The 25153-nt window shown below is 41.2% G+C and overlaps 2 protein-coding genes across 6 annotated transcripts; both read right to left on the bottom strand.

The window, feature by feature from the left end:
- Nucleotides 1-948: 948 nt before the first annotated feature.
- On the bottom strand, nt 949-8377 carry slc35e4 (solute carrier family 35 member E4). 4 transcript variants are annotated; one of them, XM_040000352.1, is made up of 3 exons: nt 8180-8377; nt 6650-7266; nt 949-3854 (listed from the first exon to the last, which is right to left on the bottom strand). In XM_040000352.1, the coding sequence occupies exons 2-3, from the start codon at nt 7245-7247 to the stop codon at nt 3316-3318; spliced, it is 1137 nt and encodes a 378-aa protein (XP_039856286.1). In that variant the 5' UTR covers nt 7248-7266; nt 8180-8377; the 3' UTR covers nt 949-3315. The 4 variants fall into 4 exon arrangements, with proteins under 4 accessions (XP_039856286.1, XP_039856287.1, XP_039856288.1 ...); XM_040000353.1 differs by lacking the exon at nt 8180-8377 and adding an exon at nt 7372-8165; XM_040000354.1 differs by lacking the exon at nt 8180-8377 and adding an exon at nt 7376-8165.
- Nucleotides 8378-9938: 1561 nt separating this feature from the next.
- Nucleotides 9939-23650, bottom strand: osbp2a (oxysterol binding protein 2a). 2 transcript variants are annotated; one of them, XM_040000349.1, is made up of 14 exons: nt 23034-23650; nt 21902-22107; nt 17984-18234; nt 17679-17847; nt 16946-17114; nt 16789-16855; nt 16569-16706; nt 16230-16475; nt 15976-16096; nt 15739-15842; nt 15088-15183; nt 13324-13508; nt 12996-13213; nt 9939-12660 (listed from the first exon to the last, which is right to left on the bottom strand). In XM_040000349.1, the coding sequence occupies exons 1-14, from the start codon at nt 23192-23194 to the stop codon at nt 12521-12523; spliced, it is 2271 nt and encodes a 756-aa protein (XP_039856283.1). In that variant the 5' UTR covers nt 23195-23650; the 3' UTR covers nt 9939-12520. The 2 variants fall into 2 exon arrangements, with proteins under 2 accessions (XP_039856283.1, XP_039856284.1); XM_040000350.1 differs by having other exon boundaries at nt 16946-17066; nt 23034-23647.
- Between the last annotated feature and the right edge of the window lie 1503 nt (nt 23651-25153).

Below are 25153 nucleotides of genomic sequence, written 5' to 3'. Positions count from 1 at the left end.
GGATTTTCCCATAAATCCATCTCTAGGGTTTACAGAGAACAGTCCAAAAAAAGTAGAAAATATCCAGCGAGTGGCTGTTCTTGGGCAAAAATGCCTTGTGGGTGCCAGAGGAGGAGGGAGAATGGGCAGACTGTTTGAGCTGATAAGAAGGCAACTGTAACAAAAATAACCACTTGTTACAGCCAAGGTATGCAGCAAGGCACCTGTGACTACACATGACATATCAGATCTTTTATCAGATGGGCTACAACAGCAGAAGACCAAACAGGCTGCTACTACTGTGAGCTAAGAACAGGATACTGATGCCACGGCCTCGTCAAACATGGACAACAGCAAATATGAAAAGCGTTGCCTGGTCTGATGAGTCGTGGTTTTGTGTAAACAACATGAAAGCATAGATCTATTCTGACTTATTTTAATGGTTCAGGCTGCTGCTGCTACTGGTATAACGTTGTGGTGGACATTTTCTTGGCACATTTTGAGCCACTTCGCACCAACAACACAGCCTACCTGTGTATGGCTGATCACGGCCACCCCCTCATTCACATCATGGATGTTTAGATGACAAACCTGCAGTAACTCTGTTGACTGTCATATCGATAGGAACTAAAATCTCAGAGGAATGTTTACAGCACCTTGTTGAATCTATATCATGAAGAATTAATGCAGTTCTGAAAGGAAAAGGGAGTCCAACACAGTACTAGCAAGGTATACTAATAAAGTATCCAATAAATGTATTTACAATAGTTAAAAATGCTAATCTCTTCTAAGATAGAGTTAGACTGTGTTAAGAATTCAGTTTAAACTCAGTTACCCAACCTAAGCATATAATTACATCAATTACAAAGGATGTGGTTGGTCTCTCTAACCCCAAAACAGGAAGGTGGTGTTGAATTCATTTCAGATATGAATGCAGTTTCAAGAACAAGGCAATTCAGAAATGAGGTGTTTGGTTTTGTTATTTTATTATACCAGTCCATTTTTTTCTTTTCATACATTTGCAGGTCACGTGTACATGGATGAGCCGTATCTTTGCCCGTAAACAAGAAAAACACCTACAGCATTCATCAAAACTGCATTCTCATCTACAGTATGTCCAAATAAGGCATGAGGCAGACATTTCATTCCTGAACCAGTATAGTTTCAACCAGTCATATGACTATAAAATACATAACAAAATAAAATAACATAACATTTACATCCAACTAGCTTTGCAAACAATCAAACCCAGAATGCACACAGGAACTGTAGGCTTTTTTTTAGTGGCGTCTTCGTACCGTGTAAATGCAACAATTGCATTGTTTGTTTTATCTTCTCCAGACTCATAATCTTCTCATAATCTTCTCAAACATGACAAGAACAAGTAGCCAAACCTGCCAAACAGAGCTGAGACTGTGAAATTAGATCATAAACCCGCAAACAAACTACAGCTTACAGATTATTAAATTGTCAAAATGTATATATGAACTATTTTATCTGTGATCGATCTCCCTCGCTGTGGTTTCTTTATGACTATTGAAAAGCTGCTTGATCTCAGTCCTATGAACGCAAGGGGGCATAAGTCCTGTTTAAGAGTTGAGGTATTTAGTACAGTAGCCTAAAACCAGCGAAATGATCTGTTGAACATCACTTTTAAATGTGAGTGGTGTTATTAAGAAATATAAAACCAGTAAAACCATACACACTGCAAAAGAAATTAAATGCAACCATTTTCAACTAATCATGGAATTATAAAAGCATCTTACACGTTTTGAGTAATTTTCATGAATGACATCCTTGAAATGTTATTCAGCTGAATCAACATGCGGCGTTGTTTGCTTTTATTCTTACGGTGAAACATGCTGAAAAAACTGGTGTGTCATACTGAGCCTTTTTCCACGCAGGGCTTTGTTGTTTTCATCTTTTGAGAGCTCACACTGTACGTGAGCATTGGTCGTATCTGGTCACTGACAGAACAGGTTTCACAAGACAAAAAAAAAAAAAAAAAAAGCAGAAAAAAAAAAGAAGCTTTAAAGTAAACATTTGGCATACCGTGCATGTAGGAAGGTGTGCAACAAGCATCCGAGGACATTTTGGATGCTTTCTGGAGCAAAAGCATGCAAGCGTCTGCTTTAACACACTCAGACTTTACATGTATACAGCTGCAAGACACTTGAGGACCAAATTCCACAGCATTAAACCCCCTCTGATTATTGCTAAGGCCCTAAAAAATAAATATTTTCTTTCATATAAATATCAGAGGGGGGCTAAAATATGTCATAATAAGATGCTTTTTAAATACTGAGAGTGAAAACGGAACACTTTTTAAAAGAAGTCAGTTTCTCTAAGACGTGCTGGCTTAACAAAGGTTAGGATTTAAGAAGCGACCTTAAAGTACATCTCAAGTCTTTTTTTTTTTTTCCCTCCTCAGGTCTTCCAGAGGGAAAAGCCAGCTAAGGTTGAGTGACACTCCTTAGAGACCTTGTGAACCTAATTATCAGTGCGCCGTTGTAAAAGTTGGAAATAATTGGACTAGCTCTACAGAGACCGTCTTTCCAGGTTGGTGCGAGAACAAAATTTAGGCCTGAAGTGGAAAGCCACACTGACGTTCCTATAGTAGGACGAAACACAGCCTCTTATTAAAAATGTGCTTCAGGAGAGGAAATGTGATGTGGCATTGCACAGAAGTGTCAGCTCTATCCATACTCGTAACTTACCAACACTCACAACAGCAGTGCCTTTGCCTTTATTTAACAAGCTACCCACATTACATGTCTACATAGAAAAGCTGCCAAAAACACACAGTCCCTTACCACAATAGGGCCGGGAGAGTGTCAGGTAACAGTACCATAAATATAGCTTTTTATTACAAATTGTGCCCGCTCAGATCTGAGGGCCCCCCCCATCTATGAGGCTTTACTATAGCGGATAATATCCACAACAGACACCCAAAACGTTGATTAAAGCCCTCTGGATACGAGAACATTTTCACAGTGGAGTAGTAAGAGTGACAGTGTGAATACCTGATGAGGTATCAAAGAGTTCAGTGTGCTCATGCATGCATATACCGCTATAGGCTATATGTGACACGGCTAAGGGCAAAAAAAAAGAAGAAGTTACTTTCATTGTGAACCAAAGAAATATAAATAAATAATAATAGTACTACTAATGCAAAAAGGCAACTTTTCCTCTCTGCAGACTCCAGTTCTGTGTGAATAGGAGATAAATAAAGTGGCACAGTGAGGAAGTCAAAAAAAATTTAAAAAACATCTGTCACTGTTGGCGACACTATAGCTGTATAAAGTCACACACTAGGGTACAACTCCTCTTTTCTTTTCAGTCCATTTTGTCTTCCTGTTTTCTGTCTGCGCCCTGATGATGGGGATGATATGTTTTATCAGACGCACTAGCTTTAACCGAGTCTTCTCCACGTGCACTGTGAAAATCCACTCGTACGGAGCCTTTTGCTTTGGCCCTGCGTGCATCCAGGTAGCTAACGATAAATTCTGAGTTCTGATAAATGAGCATGCCAGACAACGTGAGCACTGCGCCGGCACAGCTCAGGGCCGACAGTTCGCTGCCGAAGAGCAGTTGAGACAACAGCAGGTTTCCCACCACGCTAAGGTTGCCGAGGATGTGCAGAGTGACCGCCGAGGTGAGCGTGATGACGCAGCAGCTGGCCAAGTTGTACATGACCGAGCCCAGGCAGCTGAGCAAGATGAAGACCCACAGGTGGCGGTCGTAATGAAGCGGCGACTCAAGCATGGCCCAGTTTTCCAAGGCGAGAGCAGCTATGGCCAAGATGCAAAAACTGGGAATGGACATCAGGTACAGCAGGAACACGGAGTTGATCTTTTCCTCCTGAAGTAAAATACCTATAAAAACAGACAAATGTACACAGCAGTTACAAACAGAACACACTACTTATTCCCATACAGAAAACAGAAAACTAAGCACTACCCAGCTGTGTCAAAGTAAAGATACTGAGGCACAGCTAGCGGTGTCACAAGCTAAAAAACATGACAGCAGTTCTTTCAATTTAATAGTCCCACACATGCTGTAAGTGCTGGAGATGCTGCACAATAACACCAACGTGGAGCTGCAGGTGCATCAACGGTCTGATGAGACTGGGGACGACAAACCCCCACCCCAGCACATAAAGAGTTTCGTATACAGAAAAGACATGTATACAAATGAAAGTACGCAGAGGCTTTGCAATAGAAAGAGGAAACACTTCAAGCTTATCTAGTCACATCAATGTCCTGATCTGTACTCATTTAGGGAGAATTAGTTTATCTGGTTTACTTTATATTTACATCTGTAATCTCTCTGTGACAGCTGCATCTGTTGTAACAACAATGCCACACACACACACGCGCACACACACACGCACGCACACACACACGCACGCACACACTTCAAATGGCTATTACCCTTCAGTCTGTCAAAATGTAATAATGTGTGTTTTAGGCAAGCTGGAAAAGGAAGTCAACACTGAAGTGAAGTTCCTTTAACGACCACTTAAAGCAGTACATTCCAATAGACTCTCATGCCAAAAGTTGCTGAAAATTACAACACTAAACCACATGTTTACAGCCTGATATAACCAGATACATTTCATAGTTTTTATTTTCATAACATCGCAGACAGGTGATGATTATCTGCTGTGCCTCACTGAGCCGGAGCTTTTACACCATGCTCGTGCTGTTCCTACTTTTTGGAACATGTTTAAAAAAGTCTACTAATGTTTTGGTTTGCTATGAGGTGCAGAGCATCCCAGAAGCTTGTGCATCAGCTGTGGTAATTAATTAGTGCTTTATTAGTCTAATTAGCAAATATCTCTATCAGTGTGTTGCAGCAGAATGCTGTATGGACATAGCATGCTAACAGAGCCTGCTAGCACTAACTGACAGGTTAATGCTCCACTCTCTCGTCCATATTTGGTCAGGTCTGGCTCACGTGACAGGGGCCAAATGCTAACCTAGAGCCTTTAAAATGAGTCCAGTGTGGTAGTTATGTCCAGCCTTTATATACAGTCTATGTAGTTACCATGATGTGTGAGAGCAGCTGCAACAGGCAACAAAAAAAAAATCTGTATTACTGTAACATTCCCCATTACAAAAGATACTTTTGCTACCAATCGATTCAGACATATTTCCTAGCAAAAACACAGGGAGTACTTTCATAACAGCAGGTCCGTGTGATTTTATGTGCGTGTGTGTCCATCAAAAGGAGAGCGAAAAGCACATCAGAAGCTCATTATGCAAATATCCTTTTTGGGAAATTTGTGTAATATGCCATGATGTCATGGAAAATCAAACACATTACTGTTAAACAACAAAACAAAACTCTAAATGCTGAATGTTTTTAAAAAAAAAATGCCCTAACAAAGTGCGTCAGAGTACAAAAATAAACTGTTGCAACAACACGCGTAAGAGGCTTAAAATAGCTTCTTGAAACATGAGACAACATCTGAGGGCATAAAATTTTAGCCATGATTAAAATAAAATGTTCAGGACATCGTTTACATATTACATCCCAAAAGCAAAAGCAGGACCTACATTTTCCTTCCAACATTTAAACAAAGCAACAAGCAAAAAACATCTGCAATTTGTTAAGAAGGGATTTAAAGTGATGACCCCTGAGGTTATGAGCGTGCCTGTACCTCTGCTCCACCAGGAACAATGTGCAGCATTACATTCCTCTGAGCAACCTGCATGTCTGCTTCTGCAACAGACTAAAGACCGGGCCTCTCTTTATACGTGTGTTTAGAGACTCTTTTTGTCCCTCTCTGACAACCACATTCTTATGAAGACTGATGACGTTGCAGAAGCTAAGCTACCGATCTGTGGCGCAATCGGTTTGCAGCTTTAAAGCAATTTATGTAATGAAAGCTCCAGTGAGAGCTCAGAACATTAGGTGAATGAGTACACCGGACAAATGCAGCGAGGGCAAAAGTTAGTCCACATGACATCAATCTAAGAAAGGAATCTCTCGCATGTTTTTTTCAACTGAAAGCCATTCATTTTTACCTCATTTAGATAATCCAATCACGAACTTTAAAGTTCTCTTAAGAATCATTTAAGATTTAACAAAGTCAAGCAACAATCTGGCCTTTATTATTATTTTGGGGGCATTTTAGGTCTTTATAGCTAGATAGGAAAGTTAGAGAGCGAGGGACACACAGGACTGCAGAGAAGAACCTGACTGATTTGCAATTCAAAAACTTCTCAGTTTGTGGTGGATTTTCTGAAATGTTGACTGTACAAAAAGCTTATTCAGTAAATCGAAACCTGAGCAGCAAATGTAAAGAAGATAAAATCATCTTCATAATGAAATTAAAGTTTATATTAGAAACCAAAATAAACATACAACAGATCAGCCAGCCACTGGGGCATACCACAAAAACATATGTGTTTATTTATCACGTTCCCCTAGCAACTGAAAAACCAGCCAATGTGCCATTCCGCCTTAATGCTAGGGTGCGTTTATGAACGGAGAAGTGAATCACCAAATTTCTAAGAAGTTCCAGGACCGCAGACGGCTGCAGTGTCTAAAATGCTCCCTGATGTCAATTGGGTTATTGTTTTCTTTAGCAACGGGACAAAACAACATGTCAGCTTCCTAGCATGGCGAAACGGGACAGTGATGCAGAGAAAGTGGTACTCACTCTGCTGAATGGACTTGACTCCTCTCAGCATGGTTGCTGCGAACACAAAGAAGCAGCCAGTCTGATCGAACTGGACCTCTCCCATAATGCTGAAAGAGGCTCCCAGGCAGATGGGCATCATGGCTGTGTATTTGATGATGTGATGCTGCTTGCCTAGGATCAGTGTGGAGATGGCCAGGGTAAAAAGCGGGGTGGTAGTGTATATCATTTGTGCAAATGACAGCTGGACATAGTTCAGACCCATGTTTCCAAAGGCGATGCTGGCACAAAACGTCAGGCTCAACAGGAACACCTTACATTTTGCGCTGGGGGTCAGGTCCTGCTCTCCGACCCCTCTGTGGCGGATCACCTGCAGCTTGATCAGGCCGTAATCCACCACTATGGCTGTCAGCATGTGCAGAGCTGACAGCAGCAGAGGGTACCTGAAGTTGTAAACGGCAAATATCCATTTGTTGAGACTGGAGATGGTGGTGCCGGTCACCAGCCAAACAATGACAGCTGACAGCAGATGGAGCATCTCTGCGGGTGGCCGCCTCCTCCTCCTCCCTGTCTCTTGCAGGGTCGCCTCGCATTTTGAGAAGCCATCGGCGCTGATCATGTTCTTATCATTGTCCTCTCTGCAAGGAAAACACATGTTCAGCTCGCACCTCTCATCTCAATCACAAATGGATGATAAAACCGGCTGAAAGCTGCGAAAATAACCGAGAGGCAGCTGTTTTTACCCACTCTGCGGTCTCAATGTTGCCCAGTAAAAAACAGAAGTGCGTTTTTCAGCACCGCCTATAGACACGTGTTTCTGTTTTACATGACGGCCTGATTGTGTAACACACCCCTGCGTTGGCAATATGACATTATCCAACAGTAAGACAGCCGGAGGAGAGGAGCTCGGGGCGGGCTGGAAAACCGTCCGCGCCTTCCCACACACGACGGGGAATGACTGGATTGGTTATTATTATCCCGACGTGTAGCAAAAGGACCGCAAGTGACGAGCCAGTGAGCTGTAAACACGATGAGGCATGCCGTGTGCCTGTCATTTAAAGCCAATAGTATTAATCTACACATGAAATCAGGGGAATTATGTTTTTCCCGTTTATGCAGGCTACAAATAGCATCTTTTTCCCAGCTCTGGAGAAGCAGAGCGAGAACCTGACATCAGAAGCGACATATAACGCTAAGTGCAGCGCACTCTGACAACATTTCATTCATGGCCCTGAGCGCTTTAAATTTAACAGTTTTAGCCAAAACAGAGGGGTCGACAGCCTCACACAGTTTAACAGTAATGTGTATGAAGTTATCTGACCTCTACTGTGGACTGGCACTTGACACCAGACGGCTAAATGCCATTATGCTCATGCTAACGCTAGCTAGTGACTCTAAACCGCAGTGTTAGCTAACAGCAGGTTGTTAGCTACAAGAATATTAAGGAAAAAAGGAAACACCCGTTTATCCTACAGGCTTTGCGACGAGTTAGAAACCAATTAGATACACCTCAGAGATACTTGATTAGAATAGGAGCTTCGCCGCTTTTACCTTGTTCTGACAGCATCCCCAAATCTCCGTCACTCGGTCACCAAACTGTCAGCCAAGCCGAGCCGGGCGGGTGGTGTCATTGGACGGTTCACTTAAAGGGCAATGCTACTGTTTTTAACTGTGTTTGTGTAGTAAGTCATAGACCGGGAGCGTCACACTCATTTTTAGTTCATGAGCTCCGTCTAGCCCAGCCACCTTAATCCTAAGTGGGTCAGATCGGTTAAAGAACTGAGTAATTGAATAAAAATAGTACAGCCTAGGATTTAAAAAAAAAAAACCTGTGCACGACAGTAGTGCAATAATAAGTAATATGTACTCTATACCAATCTTAAAAACCGGCTGAAGGTGTATAACAAAAATAATTGTGTAATCTTATGCCTGACAGGAGTGCTCACCAGTCACAGAAAGAAGAGTTGTTGCACAGTTTTATAGAGAACAGTAGGAGTGATTCTCACACCTCTCTCACTCTCTGATACCTTGATAGATGGGTATCAGTTCTTTTTGAGTTATTACTCTCGCTATATATGCATATATATAAAGTACAAAGGATAAAATTGAATAGAGTTCCTGTTTGAAAAGCAAATGTGTTTGGCACAGCAGTGCATTCAGACCATGATTGTGCTTGCTGAAGGTGCCGGACAGGATAAGTTAGTTAATTAATAAATAACTACAAATTCTGACCATACGCCTCAAAAATCTGATGCCACCATCTCAATGTTGCAGCAGAAATCAATACCTAACGAAATTTTTTCAGAGCTCTACTGTAAAGTTTGGTGATCCTGTATAAACTGTAGCTTTATTTTCCTGGCTAACAGGAGTGCCACCTTGTGTGCTCTTTTGCTTCTGTAGCCCATCTGCTCTAACATGTTGTACATTCAGAAATGCCCTTGGGTGCAGCAAGTGGTCATTTGACTTACTGCAGCCTTCCTTTCCCTTTGAAACAGCCTAGCCATTCCCCTCTGACCTCTGGAATTTAAAATGCATTTTCACCCAGAGAACTGCTGCTCACTTTATATTTATCAGACCATTTTCTGTAAACCCCAGAGATGGCTGTGTGGGAAAGTCCCAGTAGATCAGCAGTTTCTCAAACACTCAGATCAGCTCAGACCAACAACCAGCCACATTCAGAGTCACTTAAAATGTCTTTCTTCCCCATTCTGATTCTTCACTGTGTCATCTTGACCATACATACATTGAACTGCTGCCAGGGGCTTTAAACTTTAATGCACATGCAATTGCATGACAGTAGATACAGTGAGCGTGGAAAAATGTTGAACACTGTTGCATCTGTCAATCACAGGCTGCCCATCATCTGGTTTGTAAACGATTGCTGATGAAATGAGAAAAATAACTGAAATCAAAATACAAATTTATGTTATCTGCCAAATTTGTAAGAGAGCATCTTTCACTGGGGCTTATGGGTTCAGTTTTATTCTAAAAATCTTGGATCTTGGGTAAGTCTTCAGGATGTACTTGGAGGCATGTTTTTACACCTCTGCTCTACTCTGTGCATTACTTCAGGTGCTGCTGAATGAGTTAAAGGTTAGTTTGCATGTGCACTTGTAAAATATGCAAATGTCCTTTCCATGACTCATCGTCACCATAGCATTGGTACAACAAAACAATCACACTTGCATGTTTAATATTTTTTTTCTAAAGAAGGTGGAGTTTAGAAATAATGCTTTCAGTTTGTAGGGTAAACCTCGTAAATCCATGTAGTTCATGTACGAGTGACGGCTGAGCACATGAGGAAATTCAGTTATTTACTTTTTATTTATTCTTTTCGAGTAAACAACATTAGTTAAACAACTAATACATTTTTTACATGTTTTTGTAGATCAGGACAGTTGCTTTGGACTCAAGAAAAGCTCCAGACAGAAATACCCACTTTACAGCATTGTGACAAACTCTGTTTTCTTCTTTATTACCTGTGCTTTGTTTGACAGAAGATTATAAAAACCACTGGTGTGACAGTAAACGGTTGCACACTGGCAGCTTTAAGTCTTTATTTGAGCTCAAAAATGTAAAATTTCTGAGGCAGTCGGGCACAAAAGGTGTTTCAGTAACAATCCACAAACAGCTAGCTAGGTGAAGAGGCCTAGTGCACAAGCAGTCTAAAACCATGCATAGCTATACTTTGCTGTGGACTTTAAATTATAGAGCATGTCCTGTCAGGTAAACATGACATTGTGCTTTATTTGATCAACATTTCATTGCATCATTTATGTACGCTTATAAACATAAGATTCATTATTTAATTTACCCAACATCTCCTTAGCTGGCATACAATCATGACTTGTTATGTATACATAATAGAGATTAATATATGACAACATGGATGTTAAAGCACTGTATATCTTCTTCAAATGATACTACGATTTTATTTCTAGTATATTCTAGCTATTTACAGGCCAAAACCAAACAGGCAGCCATATTTGTGCATCATGCCCCGCTGTAATACACTGTAAACTATAAATAAACAGGTTATAGAGTGTATTTACTACCAATTTACACAAGTGCTTGCCTCCGCACAAAAACATGAGCAAGTGTAATGTTTTTGAGTGATATGATGAAATAATGTTAATACAACTTAATATTTGGGCTGAATAAAACAACTCCCTGATTGGGGAGTGTTTTTTTTTTTTTTTAAATCACAAGTGACCGTGCAGGATTTCTTATTACTAACATAATGCAAATGAACAATTTTTAACATACAAATAACTAATAGAGTCATTTGCAACCATTTTAAGCAAGGGAACAGGTTCATTGGTACTTGCCACAATGGTAAACCCTGATAATGGGTAAATGTAATTTTAAAAACAATTACTCAGTTGAATTTACCTGGAGGTATACCCGCAGAACCATTTTAATCTGTACAAAATCTTTTTTGTTTTAATGTGGGGGTTACTGGGGAATTGCTATTCTGTTACATAATTAAGGCTAAAATTGCCACCAGCAGCAATAATATCCCCTGCTGAGGAAAATCCCAAGATTAGCATATTTATACTTACGGTTTTGTTTCAAGATATTTGAAGGGGTACTCTAGGTGCCCTGGGCTGGTCGCCAGTCTGTTGCAGGGCTAACACATGGAAACAGATAACCAACACTCACATTCACCTGCAGCTATTTAACCTTTAATCATCATTTCAAAAGTTAAACTGATGCAGCCGTAGCAGCAAAATCCTAAATTTTAGTTCTTGGTAATGGCGGAGCTCCAAAAATCCTGGATCCTACACTGCAACTCGGATTTTCCCCTACCTGGTAAACGTTTGCTGCTGGATCCAGACCTTAAAATCAGTCCATTGCAGTTGACTCATTAGGCATTTTGATGTGAAACAGCAGTTTCTCTGGAAGAAAAAGTTAAACCTGTCCAGATGACTGCTGTGAAAGAATGAGTGCGAGTGGGACTAACACTCCTTTCAAGCTGTTTACAAGTGTTAGCAATTGATGAGGGAAGCCCCTGGTGGCAATGAAAATAATATCATGCAATCTAATGAGCTGGCAGTTTTGTCTGATATGAGGCAAAAATCTTTCAGCATCTTCAGCTTAAGCACACTTTTTTGAATATAGAGTTTTATATAGAGTCCAAGCTGAGATTACACAAATATGTTGTTTTAGTCATTTTCTCACACTCAGGCTCCTCCAGGGTCAGTGAAGACATTATTCAAGTGCTTTCAGTGGGTGTGTGCTGCTCTCTGCTACTGACTTAAATGCAACAGTGACGGAGGTGGACATACTGTAATTTCAAGATTATGGGAGACAAAGCAATTATCTGTAAAAAGATTTGGTGGAGTGACTGTTCTTTAGAGGCCAGTCAGACAATAACTGTTAATCCTTTCAAACTGCAGTTTGTGCAGTTTTGAGAAACAGATTAATAAAGAACACCAAGAAATCATAGGGATTGGTCTTGAAGTCTTCTAGCACAGAAGAAGGCTTTGTCCTGCTAAATTTCTTTTGAAACCCAGCATCACTGGGAGATCTCAGCAAGTTGTGCCAGTTTTGAAGAAAATAAGACATCGGTCTTCAGCCTAGAATTATCCCCACACACCTGATCACGTGTGTTTCGCAGAACTCCCTTTAGTGTACATATTATTTGCAGCTCTTAACTCTTTTATACTGAGGCCATGCATTTTTTTGAAATGCAGATATAACAGAGCAAGAGCAAGTAAATTAGGAACCAGATGTTTTTGTGCTTGAAAATCCCTGGAGAGATTAGCTGTCTCACTCACTCACACATGTACATCCAAACTCATACACACAACTCTCCATCCTTCAGAGTATCCTTAAACCACGAGGAAACGCTCAGCCTGGCTGATGCTGTGGTGCAAGAGGCATGTTGTCCTAAAAGATCTGAGGACACTGGCTCCAGTCTTGTCTTTCTTTGGCCTCCCAGTAGCCGCCTTTGTAGATAAAAATGTTATCGCCTGTCTCGTCTGTCCTCTTCTCAAACCACAGTGGCTGGTAACCCTCAATATCTTGCCCTAAAGACAGAACATATGTGCTCATTTTCAGGATATTGCAAAGTTCTTTCTTCATAGACTCTAAATATTGTAAAATTTGCCAATTACTGCAAGTTTTTGTCAGGTTTTGTCAGCTGTTGACCAAAGCTAAAGATCAATAGTCACTCATTTTATAACAACAGAGCTTTCACCTGTGCTCTTTGTTTCTAAATAAGGAAAAATCTGTTTTTGCTATGAGCTCACTGCAAAATAAAGCTCTGAACAGCTGCTCGATCTGTGCTGAAGGTTGGTACAAATGATGCAAAAGCCAGAAAAGTCTTTGTCATCACTGTTCTTGTTCATTTCCTTGCACTCACCCTCCTCCAGGGCCTGGTTAGCTTGCGCCCTTCTTTTCCTCTCCAGTCTCTGTCGTTCCTCTAGACGTTGCTTCTGACTGTTGGCTTCGTCCCACAGACCAGCCTCCATCAGCCGCTGGTCTGGCCGCAAGCGACTGTCAGTGGGTGCGACGCCCTCTTCTGGCTCATTTAAGGTCAGCGCCAGAGAGGAGAAAAAGTGCATGTTCTCTGCATTTTCTCTGGAGCACGGATTAGAGAACTCAGTGTGACAAAAGATGCAGACCGAGAAGGAGAAATAGCACACCGACACACTCAATCATTAAGATGGAGCACAAAATGTATTACATACGGAAGGGGATATTTCTTCCACAGCAGTTTGGGCGGAAGAGTCTGATAAACCGTCTTTTGTTTCCCTTCGGAGCCTCCGCATCCTTGGCTGCTATCCACTATCTTGGCACTTTCCATTTTGTCATCCCAGGTTCCGGACAGGATGTAATGAGCTGTGCCCTCTCGGTCCTCTACCACTCCTGTCACCTAAAAATAACAAAGAACATAGCACACAAGAAGAGATCAGCCCTCATCAGGGTCTTTAGGTTTTTTATTTACTTTCTTTTTTTAAAATCCATTTTAGTTTCAGTTTTTGCTGTTTGAAAATGTCCGACTATGAAACTGCATGTGCACTAGCTAATGACATGTGACTGGGAAGCCATATGAGAATGAGAGCGTGGTTGCATACCACAGAAACAGCATTACTGGGATTTATAAAATATACCTAATTAATATCATTGCCTGTGATAAGAATTTTTTTTACCCATTTATTTTACCCTTACATCCTGCCAGTACCTTAGATGACCTCCGAAATCATGTGAAAAACAGGTGGATAGCCAGCTTTTCAGATGGGGTCTGCCCGAGTCTGACCCAGCTGATCCTCTCTTATTTCTTCTTCTTTTAATGATCCTGTTTTCCTATTCGTGTTAGTTACTTGTTCTATGTTCTATTATGCAGTGTGAGAGAATACTGATAAGAAGGTTATATAACCTTATTCACTTAAGTGTTTTAATTAGATATGTTTAATCATCTGTTTTGTGTATGACTGTGTTTTTCATATTTGTGATGGTTCGGGGTGTCTGGGGATATCAACGCCCTTGCCGAAGGGTAGACAGCCTAGAGTGACAGTTGAAGGTATTTTCTTTCGGGAGTGATTCAGGAATTTTTTTAGGAATAGAAAGAAGTTGTCATAACAAGGATGAAGCTGGTTTCTCTCTTTGTGCAAGCAGTCGTATCCCTCTGATGCATCAGCTCTGGTTAAACCTGACAGCTCAGTCTACTGAGATGTAATTTCCACAACATAAAGTGAAGACACAAATCAGCACTGGAAATTAGTAGAGCTGTTGCTGCTGAACACTGCTGCTTTTCTCCATTAAGGGGGATTTTCGCTGCGTGTTACTGGTTTTAAGGCTGGCAGAAATAGAAAAATAACTCATGGAAAAAGAACCGTGAAAGGCAATTTGGCGTTCCAAAGGAAGATATGCTGCTAGATGGAGTTTTCAGCCATGTGTTTTGTCTCTATGTAACCTCTTGGGTTAGAAGAAAAGGCCTACAGACCAACTGTAAGACTATATTTTACTTTCATCTCTTCCCAGCTCTCTGGCTGTTGGCTCTTGCTGAGAATATTAATAGAAATATTGCAATCTTTTACTTTTGATATTTCTTTCATCTTTTTTTAGCTGTTGTTTGGTTCAACGTACTTAAAATGTGCTTTAAATGTATTTAATTTATCACACATTTTTTGCCACCCCTCCTGAATTTTGCTGCCTTTATGATCTTTAGTGCTTCAACACATCATAGCCCTCAAAGAGAGGTTCTTGTTCTGTTAGTTTGACACTTTGTGCCCTCTTTTTTCTTATTTCTCCAGCTGTAAGGTTGGTAATCCTTGTTTTAAGCAGGTTATCCATTTTTTTCAATATTCAATATTAGTCAATATTAGGAGAAAGTTGTATCTGTTAAAACAGCATTACAGATTCTCTCTAAAGGGCTTGTGTAGCAGTAGACATTCGGCAAATGTAAGACTGTGTTAATGTTGTAGTTGTCTATTAGTTCATCAGAGACTTACTTTGCGTGGGACTTCCCTGGAAAAGTAGCTGTAGGGGGAGAATTTAAGACGACAGGTGTCCTTGGTTGTGGTGTTTACAATGTCAATGTCCCCAGACTGCCAACAAGAAAAAAAACAGATGTGACTTAAAAGTGTACAGTGACTACAATTACTTTCCTTTATGCATGGAAAAAAAAGAAATTTTGCTTTTGTTTGCTGGATGCTTTCCTTATTTCTTAAGGAAATTACTTTCAAATCAGTTGCTGTGGATCCTGTTTAGGCCTACCACTTGTTCAGTTTCCCCAGATTTTTTTAAGGATATGCCAAGTTTCAGCTAATATTGTCACTGTTGGTCCAAAATTATTATTTTCTGCCTGTCAAACTGTGTTATCTATATTTTTTTTAATATATTTGACTAAAGAGATTTAGCAAAAAGAAATGGAGTACATAGAGATGCAATTTAAATCCCTTCATTCCGGTTGTTTTTTTATCCTGGAGTAATTCATAGGTCCATTTTAACGGAATAAACAAACAAGCATAAAAAATATTCCTCTGAACATGATAAGCTACGAAGACTAGTCCACAAATGAATGAGAAAGAAGCTAATACATAAAGAAAAAATGTAAAGGACCTTCAGAAAGCTTTGCGAACTACTGTCCAAGAGGAACACACCTGATCAATCCAGAGCTTCCCTACAATAATATTGTGCACTGTGGAAGTCACTTTGCTCCACACATAGTGGTTTCCACTCGAGTGGAACTGCAGGTGAATGTTTCCTATGGTAAAAAAGAAATGCATACAAAACATCACACAGACATTTCAGTGTATTTATAAATCAGATCTCAGATGTAGTAGCATTTGTGCTCATATAAAGTGACTGTCATCGTGAACACTCTGACTGCTTCTTACCTAACGGCACCACTGAAATATATTTCCCACGAAATTTGCTGTCAATAGTGATATGCTGCCACAGGGTCCATCCTCGCTGTGATGTCACATGGTGGGCAGCAGCTGGTGGGTGATGACTAACCTGAAAGTGAATTGTATCAGCTGGTGTCAGTAGAGCCAATATAAGCACAATATGTTGGGTGTTTGCTCTCCTCTCCATTGTTTATAAAATGTGATCAAAGACGCATAAACGCAGTAATTAAGTGATTCCTTGCCTGCTCACAGATGGAGCGATAACCATACTCATCCAGCCGATCCAGCTCATAAGTCTCCCCCAGCAGAGGGTTGAAAGGCTTGGCTGTGCGATGGACTGTGGTGGAGTAGGAAGAGACAGAAAAGGCAGCCACCAGGCACATCTGCTCCAGGGACGAGTCGCAGCGAGCGGCCCGGTCCAGAAGCTCACTGTACTCCAGATCCTCAGTCAGACGCTGGAGCATCGACAGCGGCTCGTTGAAGTTTACCTGCAATCGCACATTTCATACACATCTAATTAAGTTCCCACCACATTTGACCAGAGCTCATTAGTGGGGAATGCAGATTTGTCCACTATTTACAGGCATGGGTATCTTAGATAGATCTTTCCCAATGCAATTTTTCATGATGCTCCACAGGTTAAGGGAGTAATTTGGTTTGTCAGGAATACGGCTGCGCCTTGTTCTTCGTAGCTGCATGTGGTTTGCGCCTGAGGTGTCCTGTAGAGAAAAGGACAAGCTAAGATGAATAGGGCTACTCAGTAAAGTGTTTTTCATTAATATCCGTATTCTTGTGACGTACATTCTCATTGTGAGTCCAGTCATTGGGCATGCCTCCACTCATCATACTCTGATTACTTCCTGAGCGCCTAAGTGAAAAAAACAAACATTAAAAACATTCACAAAAATAGCTCAGCGGGTTAGACATACAGTAACTGTGTAGAGATGATGCCTCTCACTTGTGCTCTATGTTACCAGTAGCAGTCACAGTTATGAACGCAGGTGAGTCCTCCATGGCATCGAAGAACTCTGCCTCGTCATTCTCGTCGCTCGCATCTCCCTCCTGGGATCGCTCCACGCCTACGGCAGCAAGCACAGGACAGGTCAGCTGAGAGTCCTGCACATCCTCTACATCCACACAGGAAGTAGCAAATAATGGAGACTAAAAAGACTTGCATGTTTGCTTCAGGTAATAAAACTTTCATTAATACTTGCCTCAAAGCGGTATGAAGAAGTTGTTTAACTATTAGTAGCTTCGTAATGTTTGCTTTGCAGGTTGCTTTTAATTGACATGAGGCATTTCACATAACTAGCATATAAATGTCTTATTTACCTTTATAAATGTTATTTACAGCAGTTAATGACATTGGCCACTTTGTTACTTTTGTGCGCAAAGCTCAGGTTGTAACCATTAACCTGTTAGCATAATTTATACCAAACAGAAAAAATGTGCTCCCAAAGACTAACATTGATCACAAAAACAGTAAAACATAACAAACTACATCAGAAAAAACAAAAATCACTAAAATAATAGTTTATTTGGTTACTGTAGTTTCTTATGCAGATTGTAGATAAATATGCTTAAAAAAAATTAAAGTCTAACTCAAGTAACCTGTCTGTGCACCACCCGTTTTAAGAGGCCCATTTGCTCTTCGGTGACACAGGATGTCTGGGAGACAGACAGAGTCTCACCTGTATATGAGGTGGGATTCTCCCTCCAGGCTCTCTCTAAGCTGTTATGCTGTTTGGCTAACTGTTCGATGGTCTCCTCCAGATGGTGACGCTGTTCTCTCTCATGCTGCAGGGCCTTTTGCCACCTCCGACTGTGAGATTCTGCCACGTCCACAAAGTCACGACAAGCCTGAGGTGTGAACACAAAACACATCAAAGAATGCGGGCGGCACCCTCAAGCTCTATTCCCCCTTTGTTAAAAAAAAGCATTTCTGCTAGTCTCCCATTAGAGTGGCTACATACTGGGGGAGAACTGAATGGCTCACATTGATCATAGCATTGGAGGTGATGCGAAAGAGGGTGGCTCGCTCATTAACGGCTTTCACTTTGTCTGTGCTGTCAGTGGATCCACGCAGGTCCTCGAGTTCACTGAGGGAGCGCTGGAGGGCAGCACCATGCTTTCCTATCAGCTCATTACAGGTGCTCAGGTCATCTAGCTTGCTGGCCAGAGTCTTAAGCACCCCTTGGGTTAGAGTACGATCCTCCTGAGGTACTGGGACTTCATCCCCCGAGTCATCTTCAAACACACATGCACAAAAAAAAAAAAAAATAGAGCCAGGACAGAATTTTATTCATTTACTAAAATAGCATCATTAGAGGTTATTACATGTAAACAGAGTGGGTGTTTGTGATGGTGTAGTAAACAGCACACTGGGATGTAATGGCAGATTGAGAAATGCATTTAAAATTTAGATCGAGACAAGCTGAGAGAGCATTAATGGGGACTGGCTAGAGGAAGATATTAACACTTCACACCCTGATCCACCACAAATCTTCCTCTCTACAACACTGGAAAGCTGTGAATGAACACTGTTGCCCTGGAAACGTAGGTCTGTGCAATCAGGAGGCAAGGCTATTTTTAGAGGAAGAAGGAGAAAAAAAAAAGATGACGCACTACCCTTTTCTCCTCTGTCTCCCCCTCACTATCTCTCTCTGTACCCATTTGCTGGAGTGAGCCAAACCATCAGTCTGAAGCTTTAATGGAGGAGTGTAAAGAGACTGGGCTGATTACAAAGCATCATGGAGAGATTTATGACAATGCTTTTACCTGAAAGTATCTCATTTACAGTCCCATTTTCACTTATGGAAAGTTAGGCGTAACAGTTTTTTGTACCTCACTTTGCTTATATATGTACACACACACTAATCATGGCAGCACAAGAACAAACTCTGAGCACAAGATCCATAGAGGCTGGGGTCTATCACACCAGGCAAGACCCCAGGTGCAGGCTGTGTAAAGATGCCCCAGAGACAATCCAGCACATAACAGCAGGGTGCAAGATGCTAGCAGGCAGGGCATACATGGAACGCCACAACCAAGTGGCCGGCATAGTGTACAGGAACATCTGTGCCGAATATGGCCTGGAAGTTCTGAGGTCAAAATGGGAGATGCCCCCAAGGGTGGTGGAGAATGACCGAGCTAAGATCCTGTGGGACTTTCAGATACAGACGGACAAAATGGTGGTGGCTAACCATAGTGGTGGTAGACAAACAGAAGAAGACGGCCGTAGTGATCGATGTAGCGGTTCCGAATGACAGCAATATCAGGAAGAAGGAACACGAGAAGCTGGAGAAATACCAAGGGCTCAGAGAAGAGCTCGAGAGGATGTGGAGGGTGAAGGTAACGGTGGTCCCCGTGGTAATCGAAGCACTAGGTGCGGTGACTCCCAAGCTAGGCGAGTGGCTCCAGCAGATCCCGGGAACAACATCGCAGATCTCTGAAGAGCGCAGTCCTGGGAACAGCTAAGATACTGCACAGGACCCTCAAGCTCCCAGGCCTCTGGTAGAGGACCCGAGCTTGAAGGATAAAACCGCACGCAGGGGCGTGCTGGGTGTAAAAAAAAGTATATATATATATATATATATATATATACTTTTTCTTTGCATAAGCACTTTGAAGATTGAATGATGCACCTGCTGACAATTCTGTGCTCTATTAAAACTTCTTATGCAGTATAAAAACAGACCCATATCTATAGCGAGCAATAAATGCCAAAACAAACAACCCAGCTTTAAGTTCATGTAACTGCTTCCATCCTATGCAATGAAACTTTTCTAGGTCCTGCTGTGCTTGAAAGAAAGCCTTGCCTATGTACGGGACATAAACTACTTCAATCTAAAGGGGCAAAGAAATGAAAACAATCAGGGCAAAGTGGATTAAGAACGTCTCTGGAGGAGAAGATTAAAAATGAGAGGGTGAAAAATCCTTCAGGCATCTGTAATGGTTTCATGACCCACATATATATAGAGAGAGAATAATCGCACTCTGCTGGTGGAGCTCAAGGTGTTAAGACGCTATGAATCTGCGATCTGAGGCCATCTGCCATCCGATGTTTTTATATGGAAGTGCTCGGACATAGAATAACAGTATACATGTAGGGCAGAGGGATACTGGTCTAGTCTGTGCACTGACTGGTTATTTTCCACACAGGACTTTGGAGAGTTCAATTGGTGACTCATCGTTGAATCATTTAAAAAAAAAAAGAAAAGAAAACACCCACAGGTGATAGCGGGAGCATCAATATGGACACAGTGTGGGAGGAGAGAGTTAAAAATCAGGGGATGGACTGTAAGCTTCCTCAGCATGGAAAAACCATTTAAAGTCTGACTGTGTGTGCTGAAAGCCGGCTCCAGGACAGGCTATTTGGATTCATCCTCACGCTTTCATCTTGTCTTCAACACCAGCGGGAAACATTATTTTTTCACAACACACCTATTGATACATATTTCAGAGGAGCCTAAAGATTTTAGTAATAGCTATTATAAGACAGACAGATGCTGTTCTAATCGACTTTTAGCCAATTAATTTGTCCCGCTAATGAGCCCAGATGAAAAAAGCTCACTCGATAATAATCTATAATCACATCATAACAAAAAACACAAGGCACTGTCTCTTCTTACACATGCACACAAGCACATCAGCCACAGCTGTGTGAACGACACATAATATATGGAACATAAACCTATGATGAAAATAACTACCCAAAAACATGGAGCAGCAGCACTTTAAGACCATTTCTGGAAGTCTTAAAATGCATAAAACAGTGTAAATGGGCTAAGCTCTATATTTGAACCAGTATTTCATGTACATCTCACACATCAGTCCTTCCGAGTTCGAACATTTTACACAACATTTTTGGGTGTTGCAGACCTCAAATCGAACTAGGCAACGTACACAGAGACGGTTGACGACGGCTCTGCTGTGCATGTGCAGTAAATTAAAGGGACTGCCCAACTTACTGAACTCCATAAACATAAAGCTATGGTTACTAATGCACACATGGATGCAAAAAAAGCATGCAAGCAAATGCACGGCGACTGTCTCACTTCTAATCCTGCCACTGGTAATATAATGAGCAGGCTACTTACAAGGTGACACACTCACTGAAAAAGGCTGCCCTCGTGTCTTCCTATTGTCCACAGAGTGTATAGTGGAAAAATATTTTCAATGAAAATGCTCACACCCTCCTGCTCTCTCTTTTTTTTTTCTCTTACCCCTCCTGCTTTCAGAAAGGGGAGGAGGAGTCTACAGGAAGGTCATTTCATTCAGCACTCACTGTCGTCATAGTGAAGGAGACAGGGAGGGAGAAAGGAGACAGCGTGGTGGGGAGGGTAGGTGGCGGTAGCTGCATGTGTGATTCTGCATTTGTGTAAGACAGAAAGATGCTCTATTTGTCTGAAGGTAAAAAAAAAAGGGAGTATTAGAATGATCATAGCTGAAGGTGAGGTGTAATTTAATATGACAAGATTAAATACAGCTTCCTCTTTTTACCTTTAATCACACCCCTTGCCCCCAACGGACTGTTCTCATAAGGACATACTGAATAACACTGCCACCTTGTGTCCGTCTGTTTACATAACTATAAAGTCAGCACAGAGAATGTGTAGAAATCTAATATGCATTTAGGAAAATGGGTCTTGGTTGTGTCAGCCTGCATTCAGGTTACAGCTAAAATTAGTTTGACTGCTTCAGAGCTTCTCGGCTGAACCATGCTGTTCCTTTAAAGTGCAAATTCTGGTGTGGGTGTTTTTGTTTAAATCTCCCCCAAAAAACCCAAACCCCAAAACAAAAACAAAAAACCCCATAAAATAAAGGTACCATGACAGAACAGTAACACTAACACTACACTAAAATTTACTGTCCAAAAACACGAATCACAAAGAGTAAAAAATGCCTGTCTCACCTGAGTGATGCATGAGGAGAGTGGCGTTGGCTTTGGCCTGTTGCAGTGCTGACACCCATTTCTGGCACTCTCCCTCGGAGGTGGCCTTCAGGTGGTAACTCCGGCCTCCGCTGGTTAACACCAAGTGGCAGGTGTCGCCCACCTCGATGTGCGCCGTCGCCAGGGGAATTGTTCCCCGACAAGTGTGTGCCATCTCTGCCTGAGTCCTGAGGGGAATAACAGCAGCGTGTAACAGTAGAACAAAAAAAAAAACAAAAAACAAGAATACACCAGCCTCTCTGCTCAGCTCCATGCTGATGTGCCCCATTTACAAAATGGAGCAGCTCCATTTTTGACTTATTTCAGTTTTAAAAGAGTCGCAATAAGTGTCATATCAAACAAGTTTAAGTTTCCCTCAGGAGACAACTCTGGACAATATGTACTGTAGGTTAACAATGAGAGCTTTGCCTTGCATGACTTACAAGGCTAAATTTCTGTCTGTCTGTCCGTCCGTCCATCCGTCCGTCTATCTATCTATCTATCTATCTATCTATCTATCTATCTATCTATCTATCTATCTATCTATCTATCTATCCTCTCCGTCTGTCTGCCTATCTATCTACATAGAGACTACTATACTATGAATACTATGTTATATATTATTAGTTGTATTATGCTAGGGCCAGTCCCTCTAGAAAGACTAGATTGCTGTTCACTAGATAGATATTTATTACCTTATTATATATAATAATGTAATAATTAATATATCTAGCACTCTATTATAGAATATAATACTATAGAAGACTTCTATGATATGATATTTCAAGAAATATGAATTTCCTGTTGGGATCAATAAAGTTATTCTTAGAGACAGCATCTATCTATTTATAGATAGATAGACGTAATAAGTGCTATTAGACACCATGTTTAAACTTATATAGTTTTTAACATCGTTCACGGGTCATCTCATTGTAGTTATGACTCATGTGATTTTCATTTATTTATTTATTTAGGCTGCTGTTACTAAACCTCTTCCACCAGATAAGGTATGCAAAAAAGTTTAATTTCCTTTTAAATAAAAATAATTTCTGACATGCTGCTTACAGCTTCCATTATTATTTCTGATATTATTAACTGAGTAAATCACCGTCACCTGTAGTAGGACAGCAGGCCGTTACTGAGCACGAACCACCGCCTCTGGTAGCCCTTCAGGTAGTTGGTCCATTTAAAGAGCCAGCCTTTGTGGGTATCCACGGACGGGAGGTGCAGCCCGGGCAGAGTCGGGGAGGGTAAACTCTTCACCAGCTCGTTCATTTGCTCCTCTCGGCCGGTGCTCCGGCGGGATGGACGGAGGAGAGTCGGTGCAGTTTCAGTGGACTTGCTGCCAGTCAACAGCTGTACCGATAAGCTAGCTGCGAGTGAGCCAGATTATTGCACTGCAACACTGTACCCTTCGCTTAAGCTACTGCCTGCTTGCAGCTGTGTGGTGATGAGGCAGTGTGCCCCTCCACCCGGAGACACTTTGAAAATGTCGGCTGTTTCAGGAGCCAGGGTGGAACAACAGAGCATGTTATTGCACGAAACTACTCAGAGGTTGCACTTTGACTGCGTGCAGAGACAGAGGCAGAGGATGTGAAGGAGGGGGGGAGAGTGATGACGTCCTTCTCGCAGGGTTGTAGCATAAGGATGCGGGTTTGTGTGTGCGCGCGTGCGCGTGTGGCATATGGCATATTTCTACATCGCTGCAGAAAATCATTGCAAAACCACCGAATCACATTTAATCCGCGCGGTTTACAGAAGTCTTAATTTAGAAATTGCTTGTAGGGGTTGTGAGCTGAAACACACTCCGGAGGCAGAAGTTTTATAATTCAGAGTTAAAAGATTACTTCCTCTATGGGCCCTCAGTTGCACTACGAGCGTGACGCCGAAAGAGGACACCATTGCTTCTTTACGTGCCTGTCAGGGGCGTTTCCAGAGTTTATTAAATGGGGTGGGACTGCTTTAACAGATATTCAAGCTTATATACAGTCCTCTTATTTTATATTGAGTATGTCAAGTAGCAGTTTTTGTTTTCTTCTTCTCTTCTGTTGTCACTTTCTGTCTTATGTTGCCTTCTTTGTGATTTGTCCTGTCTACTTTCATGCCACCTGTATTGAATATAATCATAGACTTCCTTTATTCGCAGGCAGATCATCGTCTGCTTTTTGTAGTCCGGTGTTCTTTATATTCCTTCTGTGCTTCTGGATGTTTCATAGAATTTGCATGTTGCTTGCTCCTCATTTGGATTGTTTGTTGATGGTGTCTTATTCCCTGTATGTAGCCACTGCCTGTTTTTGATTAAAGTTCTGGATTTTTGGACTCTTATTCTGCCTTAGAACAATAAGTGGGTGCTCTTGCTCCCGCAACTCTTACAGAATAACAGACCCTCTTATTTAAATATTAAGTAAATTCTACTAAAATGATAAATGCTTTGCATGAAAATTATTTTTAAGATGAAGGTATAAATTTTTTGCATTTGCCTTCTAATTAAATACATACTCACCAGCATTAGAACTGCCTTAATTCTTCACTGAATAGATTCAACACGTTGCTGGAAACATCCCACACAGATTTCGATCCATGTTGACATGTTGCTGCAGATTTGTTGCTCAGTTTTGATTCAGTTTTTATCTGAAGTCGCATCCAGTGTGGTCTTCTGCTGTCGTCCATCTGCTTCAAGGTTCAATATGCTGTACATCCAAAAGTGCTCTTGTGCATACCCTGGCTGTAATAAGTGGTTACAAGTATTTTCCTGTTAGTCTGAAGCAGTCTGGACATTCTCCTCTGACATTAAAAAAGGCATTTTCATTCAGAGAATGGGTGTTTTCTGTTTTTCCAGTCCTGTATACCCTGGAGATGGTTGTTTGACAAAATCCTACAACCCAAAAAAATAAATGCAAATGCAGTGTGGTCTACACCCCTAAATGGAATAGTTTGCTGAAATTTGATTGGTTAGATTATTGTCTGTTGAAAAGGTGAGTGTATGTTTAAAGCTAGTCCTTTGTTTGTATTATTAGTATTACTATAATATACCACCAAAGTGACATATTATACACAAACAGATGCACATATTTGCATATATGCAAAATATTTCATTAAACATTAATTAATTAATTATTTTGATTTATAGCTTTATTTTTCATAAGCTTATTAATCACTTCAGATTTTGACTAAAAATGACGTGAAGCAGGTTTTTAGTGTAATTAAACTGACATTTTAAAAAATTCCAGTAAA

Source organism: Simochromis diagramma, unplaced genomic scaffold (assembly GCF_900408965.1).
Source record: "Simochromis diagramma unplaced genomic scaffold, fSimDia1.1 OVJJ01000596.1, whole genome shotgun sequence".
Taxonomy (NCBI): Eukaryota; Metazoa; Chordata; class Actinopteri; order Cichliformes; family Cichlidae; genus Simochromis; species Simochromis diagramma.
The sequence above is the reverse complement of the archived record's forward strand: the minus strand, read 5'-3'. Positions and strand labels throughout refer to the sequence as shown.

Coding starts and splice junctions, on each gene's coding strand:
- slc35e4 (XM_040000351.1), bottom strand. CDS start 7,283: ATGTGTTTTCCTTGCAGAGAGGACAATGATAAGAACATGATCAGCGCC. Junction 3,855..6,649: donor AGTCAAGTCCATTCAGCAGA/GTGAGTACCACT, acceptor CTGTTTTTATAG/GTATTTTACTTCAGGAGGAA.
- osbp2a (XM_040000349.1), bottom strand. CDS start 23,194: ATGAACGAGCTGGTGAAGAGTTTACCCTCCCCGACTCTGCCCGGGCTG. Junction 16,856..16,945: donor ACTGGTAACATAGAGCACAA/GTGAGAGGCATC, acceptor TTTTTCACTTAG/GCGCTCAGGAAGTAATCAGA. Junction 16,707..16,788: donor ACTGGACTCACAATGAGAAT/GTACGTCACAAG, acceptor TTTTCTCTACAG/GACACCTCAGGCGCAAACCA.